The 9,905-nt window shown below is 46.1% G+C and overlaps 1 protein-coding gene across 1 annotated transcript; it reads left to right on the forward strand.

The window, feature by feature from the left end:
* Positions 1–579: 579 nt before the first annotated feature.
* On the forward strand, positions 580–8,932 carry MAD2L1 (mitotic arrest deficient 2 like 1). The gene is made up of 5 exons (XM_056116891.1): positions 580–794; positions 1,530–1,676; positions 5,617–5,737; positions 6,691–6,794; positions 8,093–8,932. The coding sequence occupies exons 1-5, from the start codon at positions 722–724 to the stop codon at positions 8,263–8,265; spliced, it is 618 nt and encodes a 205-aa protein (XP_055972866.1). The 5' UTR covers positions 580–721; the 3' UTR covers positions 8,266–8,932.
* The last annotated feature ends 973 nt before the right edge of the window (positions 8,933–9,905 follow it).

The following is a 9,905-nucleotide window of genomic DNA, read 5'->3' on the forward strand; positions in this document are numbered from 1 at the left end:
TGCACATGCGCTCCTCGGGCCACTTTACGATGCAGCTGGCAGACCGTCCGCCAGAACTTGGGCAACAACGTTGTTGTAACGTGTTGGGAGAGGAGGGGGGCCCAGTCCGCAAGCCTGAGAAACGCCTCATACCCACTGGGTCACATCCTTACCTTGACCTAACCTAGTTCAGCACAGCCCAGCGGAAGTACCCGCAGCTGAGCAGCTCAGGGACAGCCGGGCCACGCCCACCAACTGCGCCTGCGCGAACAGTCCGCTGTGGCGGGAACGACGCGCTGGGGTGGGCGGGACCCTGCGGCGGAGCAGGGCGGGGCTGGGCTCAGAGTCGTGGGGCGTGGGCCGTGGCTTCGCGGAGCTGGGCGGAACTTAAAGCCCTGGGGCGGGGCTTTGCGGCTTGCGGAAGGGCTTCGCGGGGCGGGGCTTCAAGACGAGAAGGGCGGGGTTTGGACTTTTGGGGCGGGGCCTCAAGGCTCTGGGCGGGGCTCAGAGGCGTGGGACGGGTCTTCGCGGCGCGCGGAGGGGCTTCGCGGGGCGGGGCTTGGCGACATGGGGGCGGGGCTTCTCGGGGCGGGGCTTCGCGACGCGGCGCGCCTGCGCGCTGAGCCCAACGACGCGCCGCTTCGTTACTTTTGAAACCGGTGGCGGGCAAGTTCCGCGGGGGCTGCCCGGTGTTTGCTGCGGGCCTGGGGCGAGCGCGCGCGCGCGTCGGCGGGCCTGGGCCATGGCGCGGCAGCTCAGCCGCGAGCAAGGCATCACCCTGCGTGGCAGCGCCGAGATCGTGGCCGAGTTCTTCTGTAAGTGGGCCTCGCGCAGGCCCGGAGCGCGGGGAGCGCGGGGAGCGCGGGGCGGGTCAGCGCGGCCCGCCGGGGCCTGGGACTCCGTGCGCGATTCGGAGGTGGCGGGTGCAGCCGGGGCTGCCCAGCCGCGGCCGGAACTTCCGAGCGATTGCGGCCGGCGGGAAGAGTCTCTGCAGGAAGCCGAGCTTGCGGAGCTCCCCTGCACCCAGCGCCGCGTGCGCTTCCTCCGCCTCCGGCGATTTAGGAGCAGGGCCCGGAGGCTGCCCGGGGGCCTCGTGGGCCAAACCTGGGCCCCTTCCGAGAAATCAGACCTGCAGGGCTGGAGCCCGGGGCGGGGTGGGGCGGGGGATCGGGAGGGAGACGCCTGCTCCGGGCACTGGACCTGTGGGCCGCTCCCGACGGGGCCCCAACAAGCCCGTTTTGACATCCTCTAGCCAGCGAGTGCAAATTGGAACTTGAATTGCGGTGGGGTGAGATTTGACGGGGATTGCTTGCAAGGTGGCAGTTTCCTTCAACTGCCTCTGCTTAGCCGCAGCTGTGTTTTAAGTTGTGTGTGTGTGCCTGGGTGTTTTCAAATTTCACTTTCTGTGGTTTTAGGGCGCGCGCGCGCACACACACGTGTTTATGCGTGCACAGCTTTGTATCATAATGGAACCAAAGCCACATCTAAATATGTTTTACTCTCCAGCTACAGGGTGACCATGACGTTTCTTAAAACTTTTTTCTCCCCAGCTTTTGGCATCAACAGCATATTATATCAGCGTGGCATATATCCGTCTGAGACCTTCACTCGAGTGCAGAAATATGGACTCACCTTGCTTGTCACCACTGATCCTGAGCTCATCAAATATCTGAATAATGTAGTGGAACAACTGAAAGGTATTTCGTTGGTGGTGGAAGTTCTTAGACTTCCTAGGAGGGAATTAATGCGGTGGTTAATGTTCAGCTTTATTAATAGTGATGTAAAGCACCGCCTTCTCAAATATAGTGACTGGGTTGGGTGGAAGCAAATAAGAAATAATTTGAAAGAAATTTCACCCTTCCTACTCCCCCCCCCCCCCCCACATACACACATTGATGGTGCTCATTTTCAGAGATGACCTACCACGTAGCCTCAACGTGAGCTGCTTTCATAGCTCTTTGGATTCTTAAGCCATCACTGTTAAGAACAAAGAATATAAAACCACATCCAAACTGGAAATAGAATTTAAGAAACTTCAAGTAAAAGAAGAATGACTAAATTACAGAGTCTCTAGTAGAATTTTCTGTATGGGACACACCCGCAGTGCTCCAGGAGTACTCCTGGCAGGGGAATGGTGATGGGCTTAGCACCTTAGCCACTGTTCTAGCTCTCACCCCCTCCCCCCCCCATCTTCTGGTTGAGCGCTGTTCTTCTCCTCAGCTCAAGTTGCTATATTGTTGGATCAGTGCTTGTTTCTCTTTATTTAGGGCTCTTCCCCTTTACTCTGTATTGTGAAATTTTTCTTTCTCCTTTTCATATTTTAAAATACAGTTCCAGGGGCTGGGGCCATGGTTGCGTGGGTAGAGCACCTGTTGCTTGCAGTTCCCCCAAGCCCACCAGGAAGTTAAGTCCTAAGTAAAATAAGGTGTGCCCCCCTCAAAAAAACAAAACATTACAGTTTCAAAAAACAGTCAGCTGACCATCATATTTCATTTGTTTCAACTGTACCTTTTTAAATGAACAGTCATGTAATTTTATCAATTAAGCACTAGAGCACCCTTCCATCCTGGTAGAACTCAGAGTCTTTTGTTTTGTTTTGGGACCACACTTGGCTGTGCTCAGGGTTTAAAATTGACCCCTGCTTTTACATGCAGAAATACCTCCTGGCAGCCCCCCCTCCCCATGTTGCCTTGGGCTAGGCAAGCTCCTTTACATATTCTGTCATTGTTCTGGTGTCCTGCCCACACTCAATTCTTTAGCCCAGGTCTGCTAGGGCAAGGGCTAAGCTTTTTTGCCTCAGCTCTCAATTTCATTCAAGAAGTGGCCCTAGGAACAAAGACTGCCAGAATCATCTCCTGCTATGTTATGCTTCTGATTTCTGAGTTCTTGGTTAGTCACTTGTCAAATTTTTCATCAGTCACCATTTAAGAAGTCAAGCTCCAGGCCAGTACTTTTCAGCTTCCTCACACCTGTGAACTGGTGCCTGGAAAGGCCTTCGCTGTAGCAAACTGTCCATCAGTAGTTTTGTTAGTCTGGAGAAGCCGAGCCTTGCCAAAGCTTCTGGTTTGCAGTGTTGTCTCCTTTGATGCCGGGTGGCACTAGACCTTCCTGTTCTCTCTCTTGTTGTAATTCATATGGAGAATTTAATCTCCTCAGAGACAAATCCTGGCCTCTGATTTTGGATCCTGTCCTTCTGGCCGCCTCAGGGCCATTACCTTATTCCTTCTCCTGTTTTTTAGCATACCTTGGTTTGCTTGCTCCTGGTCGTCTCATCCTACTCTTAAGTTTTAATTTGGGGACTGCATTCTTTCAGTCAGCGCTCAGGGGTGCCCATTTGGTGATGCTTATCCCAGCTGTGTGGGCCAGAACGTTCATTGCATTGGCTACATCTGGTGGACCTCAGGGGACCAAGGGTACCAAGGGAATGATTCAGGGTCTCTTGGGACCTCAGCATACAAAGTATGCACGAGATCTTTTCATTGTCTCCCCAGTCCTTTTCCTAAATATACTGGGGCAGGGTGGGGCTACAGGATGGGGGGGGGGGGGCGGGTGCACCACAGCCGGCAGTGCAGAGGCATCACACCTGGTGGCGCTCCGGTGAAAATATGGGATATGATGAGGATCAAACCCGGTTCGGCTGCATGCAAGACAAACACCCTACACACTGGACTACCACTCCAACCTCCCTTTACCTAATTTTAAAAGCGGGAAGGGGAAGACCACCTGCCAAATTCTGTTCACCTGCTTGTCAAACCAACCTGAATATAAAAATTTGTGTTTGCCTGTGACTTTCAAGATCGACAGGCCATATCCTGGAAATGGCCTGATTTGTACTGCCTGCAAGCTAAGGATATCCCTGGTTTGTACTGCCTGTAAGGATATGCTCGGTTTTGTTTGTTTGTTTTAATTGCTTTTTGAGTCACACCTGGCAATGCACAGGGGTTACTCCTGGCACTGCACTCAGGAATTACTCCTGGTGGTACTCAGGGAACTGTATGGGATGCCGGGGATCGAACCCTGGTTGGCCGAGCGCAAGGCAAACGTCCTACCCACTGTACTATTGCTCCAGCCCTATCCTCGGATTTTTAAGGGAGGGTTGTCTCTTGCATTTTACCTGGAATTGCGTGAGGTTGTCAGGTGCTGCTGGGAGTGGAGTTTAAGTCTCCTGCATGTAAAGCCTGTGCTCTGGTCCTATGCAGTGTCTCAGGGCTCTCAAACATGTAAGACACCCACATGAGCCGTAAGTCTTGAATGTCTTCAATCCTTTTTTCTTGATTTTAAAAAAAAAAGAAGAAGAAGAAGAGCTTTGTGCTTTGTTAATTCCTTAGTAAACTGCCCCAGTGTCCAAGATTAAGCCAGGACTCAGTCTCAAACTATAGGATTTCCCTGTCAAATCTCTTCCAGTTCACTGACCAGGCTAGTGTTTGAAGCCAGGAACTTGGGGACTGTATCCCTCCTTCCTCTCCCTTCCTCTCATAAGGGATCTCATAAATCTTAACAATTCTAGTTGATCTTTTTTTGTTGTTTGGGGGGCAGGCGGGGGGCAACACCAGCAGTACTCAGGGTTACTTCTGGCTCTGCACTCAGGATTTACTCCTAGAGGTGCACTGGGGATGATTTGGGGATTGAACCCAGGCTAGCCACATGCAAGGCAAGTGCCTTGCCCGCTGTACTATCTCCAGCCCCATCTAATTATGGAATCTCTTGAAGTGCTTTGTTGCTCTAGCTCCATGAGTTTTCCCTCCAAAGAGCTTTCAAAATTTCTCGCATCAATTAATTAGATTGCTTATCTCATGTCCGTTATTATCTTTGGCATCTAAGTACTGTGTATGGCTGGTAGAAATACAGGTGTTATGTTCTTGACCAGCTAACTTATGTGTTGATGAAAGACAGTGACAGGATCAGCGTCACATATAGTGTGGGTTGGATACTTATCTTGCATGTGTGTTCAATCCCCGGCGCTCCATACGGCCCACTGAGCTCTGCCAGGCGTGATTCTTTTTTTTTGGATTTCTGCTATTTTACTTATTAACCCTAGAAGTATTTCTACTGAGAGTCAGATAATTAAGAGATTGGTTTCTGTGCTCTGGAGCCATGGCCGTGCCGGAGAGCCGCTCGTGGGGGGCAGCTGGTGACCTCAGTTGGGCGTGAAGGACGCGCCGGAACGCCCCCACTTCCCATGAGGTTTTAGTCGCCCCATCACCACCGGCTCATACCTGGCTCTCCACGAGGCTCCCGTGTGGCTGCCATCTTTCTTTCCAGAGGGGAGAAGGCGGAGGGCAGCAACACCCTTTCCCCTCCGGGCAGACGTGGTGGCGTGGATTAATGCATAGTCCATTCACTTTTCTGCTCCAAGCTGCTGGGTTCTGCATTAAGTCCTTGTGCTTCTGGGACCATGGCCATGCCGGAGAGCCGCTCGTGGGGGGCAACTGGTGACCTTGGTAGGGCGTGAAGGATGCGCCAGAACACCCCCTTCCCATGAGGTTTTAGCCGCCCCATCACCATGCCAGGTGTGATTCTTGAACACTTCCGTGTGGGGCCTGGAAGCTAAAAACACAAAACACTAGTGACAGGAGGTAGGAAGAAAATTACTCTGCAATGCAGTCGAGTAAAATGATGGTTTGCTGTGTGTTACAGATTGGCTATACAAATGCTCCGTTCAGAAACTAGTAGTTGTCATCTCAAATATTGAAAGTGGCGAGGTTCTTGAAAGGTGGCAGTTTGATATTGAGTGTGACAAGACTGCAAAAGATGACACGTAAGTCTGAAATCAATTCCACGCTCACATATTTTTCCAACGTTTTTCCTCGTTAAAATGGAGTTCTAATCCAATGGAACCGTTTGGTAGATAAGGTTTGCCTAGCTTCTACCGCATGTTTGATTTTTATCTCTAATCTCCTGTGGAAAGAGAAGGGTACTCATTTGAGCATAGCATTAGCTGTGTAGATTGTGTATTTTTAACACAATTGCCTTTCGTCTATGTAGATGAATTAGTACTCGTATTGGCTAATGCAAGATAAACAGTCTAGGTTGGTCATTGAATGCCTTTCTTTAATAATAACCATGAGTCCATGGTTAGGTGTTAGATGCTCCCAACTTGACATTAGCTTTGTTGTGCTTAATTAAATGCCTCAAACTTCCAGAGATACTTCTGAATAAAATGAATTTCCTGGTCTCCCCTGAACCCATGGAAATGCCTATGGTTATTTGCTGATACCTAGCATCGTTCTACAAGTACCTGTCAGCACCAAACCATTACCAGGATGAATGTGATTTTCTGTCTCTGAAACCTTGGGTATATTTTAGGAAATTTCTAGCTTATTGGAGGTAATAGGAAAATAGATGTTTGGCATTACTCTTAAGACCAAACTGATTAACAGCAACTAAATATTTTAGATTTAGCTTGTTTTACAAAGTGGTGCTGACGGCTTTCCGATTAGATGGACTTCATGTAAAAGTGAAGAGCCTAATTGAAGGGCGAAGCTTAAATGCTGATCAAAAGTATAAAAGAAGTAATGGATTGTACCTATATTGTAATGGAGGCCCAGGAATATTTTGAAAACTCCTTAGTGTATTTCTTAATAACTAGTTTTTTTTTAAAGAGCTTTTCGGTGTATTCTTTATTTTTGGAATGATTTAGTCAGATTTAATCGTAACAGTGCTTTAAACAGTTGGTTAAAACCTCAGATGAAATTATCGATGCCTTGACAGCGCACCTCGAGAGAAGTCTCAGAAAGCTATCCAGGATGAAATCCGCTCTGTCATCAGGCAGATCACGGCCACGGTGACGTTTCTGCCGCTGCTGGAAGTTGCCTGTAAGTATTAGAGAACTTTACAATGCTTGAAGGCAGTTTTCAAGTGAAAGACTAAACAGTTGCTTTAAGAATTACCCCTTCGTTTTTCTGTGTGTTTTTTTCTTAATCATCAATGTCAGCTAAGTTATTGATTTAATTTATTTTTTCCCTTATAGTTTTGGTTTGGAGACCACACCTGGCAGTGTTCAGGGCATACCCCTGGCTCTGCATTTGAAGATCACTCAGGGGGACCATAGGGGGTACCGACAAACTCTGGTTGACCCTGTGGAAGGCAAGCCCTTACCCACTGTCCTCTCTCGCACCTCAGAACACTAGCTAATGTAAATATTAAAAGTCTTCATAAAATAAAGGTCACGTTTGCCTTCAAGAAAATTTGTGAATTCTGAAAAGGAAAGGCATGGAAGTGTTTCACAGTACCTACCATTGAATATTTTGATGTAATTCCTTTTGCTTTCCATTTTATATCTGATAACATATTATATATATTTGAAAGTCTATAGTGTTTGATGATCTTTGCTTTTGATTTCTCCATCCTTATTTGCGCCTTTCCTTTGGCTTACATTCGTGATCTCTTATAGAAAGATGTAGTTTGCACAGGTATTTTCAGTGACTTTTTAAAAAATAAATAAATGACTACTTGGATTTTTCACATGACTCTGATGAAAAGAATGGCATATTTCCTGTCCCTTTCAGTGTCACTGTCATCACTTTGCCCGTCGATTTGCTCGAGTGGGCGCCAGTAATGTCTCCATTCACCCCAGCCCTGAGATTTTAGCAGCCTCTCCTTACTCTGCCATCCGCATGGCAGAGCCTGGCAAGCTCCTCGTGGCGTATTTGATATGCCAAAACAGCAACAATGACGGGTCTCATATTTCCTCATATTTCAACATTTATCATATTGAGATAAATTTCCATTGAGGTAAAGCGACTAGTGATGAGAAACCAAATTGTGGGGGAAAGAGGGGCTGATTATGTGTTGTTTGCTTTGTATTTTGGGATTTTCCTTGCAGTGCTTGGGTCTTACTCTTGATTCTGGTTTCAGGGTCATTCCTGATGGGCTTGGGGTACAAAGTAGGGTGTTGGGAATCAAACCCAGTTTGGACATTTGCAAAGGAAAAACACCCTACCTGCTGTGCTATTGCTCTGGTACTAACAGATCACAATTTGTACCATCTACTGTGTTAAGGACAATTTTTTTTTAACACCACAGATGGTTCAAAATGTGAGGCAGAGAAAGCAGTTTGCTTTAGAAAAAATAAAGTGCTTTAGTGATTTTTTTTTGTTAATCTCCATTTTAGGTTCATTTGATCTACTGATTTACACAGACAAAGATTTGGTTGTACCTGAGAAATGGGAAGAGTCGGGACCCCAGTTCATCACCAACTCAGAGGAAGTTCGTCTTCGTTCCTTTACGACTACGATCCATAAAGTCAACAGCATGGTGGCCTACAAGATTCCCGCCAATGACTGAGGATGAGCTCAGGGCTGTGTTGTCTTTGTAGTTCCCCGGAGTGGTTTTCCCGAAACCAAGTGAATTGCTGTTGATGTTTCATTTCACTGGTTAATTTTTAGATGGAGAAATCTTCCATTGGACTTGACTGCACCCTGCGTGATTGTTCCTTTTTGTGGGCACCTACTTGACTTTCCATAAGGTTGACGTAGGAATTGATTGCACATTGTTCCAAAGAGAACCAGCAAATTGTCCGCCGTGGGATGTCAGTTGCTTTGAAAGGTGGTGACCGTAGATGAAAAAACTTCTGCTGTGAAGCTCTATGCTTTCCTTATCAGACCCTTTCTTTGATCAATTAGTTTGACTCAGAACATAAGTAGAGAAATAAATCGAAGTGCAGCAAAAGAACTCTGAACATTCAGAATCTTTGGGTCCTAAAACTAAATGATGATCTATCTTTTAGTAAAGCAGTATTGTTCCTGTTAGATCCTTTAGCTTCTGTTTCACTGGTATATTTTCCACATTGACAAAAATTCCATCCATTTGATTTTAACTTATATAATTTGAACCTACAAAGCTATAGTTATTCCCAACTGTTTAAATTACTGTGGTTTGGAACTGTTGGAAATATCTTTTTATGTTTTATAAAATCGAGCTTAAAATGATGAAATAAAGTTAAACGTGTATGTTTTGAAATTTGCCTTAAGATATTTTTGTATTGATGATGTTGGATTAATATGGCCAAATAGTAATTAGGATGGAGTCAAAATAGCAAATTATTTCTACCCAAAGGTTCTTTGAATTTAATGGACCTATTCTTCTTATACTCCCTGTGTCTCATAATAGGAGACTTAAACTAGACATCATTTTTGCATTCATTGTAAAATGGCAGGTATGATTTAAAATTAACTCGGGGGGATCCTTTTTTTTTTTCTCAATTTTATTTTCTGCCTAGTTTTCTTTATATACTTAAATCCTCTATTCCATCCTCTATTATTCATTAATACTCTCATTAGCTATGTTTATTCTAACCACTTTCATCCATTTTTTTCTAAGGTTAGTTTAAGATAAACATTTCTGAACTCTATTTGAAACTATCTCATCTTGCAATAGCTTGTTTACATGTTCAAGTTCATTTCACCCTTATTATGTAATGTACAATCTGTATCCATAAATTCAAAAATTACTTATTAAGCATCTATTAATGTATAGAATACTTTGTGCCAAGTGCTCAGACGAATGAAACAGATACTATGGCCCATCTGGCACTTGAGTGTTGTGTCAGGTTCCATAATGTCACCAAACTGGTTCATTTCCTTATGTGTTCATCTTGTTCTTTCACCAAGTTAATCTCTTCCAGTTATTTGTGAAGGGACCGTGTCTTATTTCCTTTTATCTCTTTGCTAGTCAATAGTTTCCTGTAGTAGATGATGGGGCTAGAGATTGTTATTGAGAAATAGACTCCCTGAGGGAGGAGTTGCTGAACTTATATCATTGAGACCCACTCACAGTCTTACTCCTGAGTAAGGAAAGCAGCAATGCAAAAGCAGGGAGGATGGTGAACTCCACTGCCAAACAGCATGAGGTCTAGTACAAGTAAACATGGCTGAGTTGGAAACATTTGCATTCTTAGGGTCTTCGTAACCTCTTAATATTTGAAG

Source organism: Sorex fumeus, unplaced genomic scaffold (genome assembly GCF_029834395.1).
Source record: "Sorex fumeus unplaced genomic scaffold, SorFum_2.1 ptg000033l, whole genome shotgun sequence".
NCBI classification, from domain to species: domain Eukaryota; kingdom Metazoa; phylum Chordata; class Mammalia; order Eulipotyphla; family Soricidae; genus Sorex; species Sorex fumeus.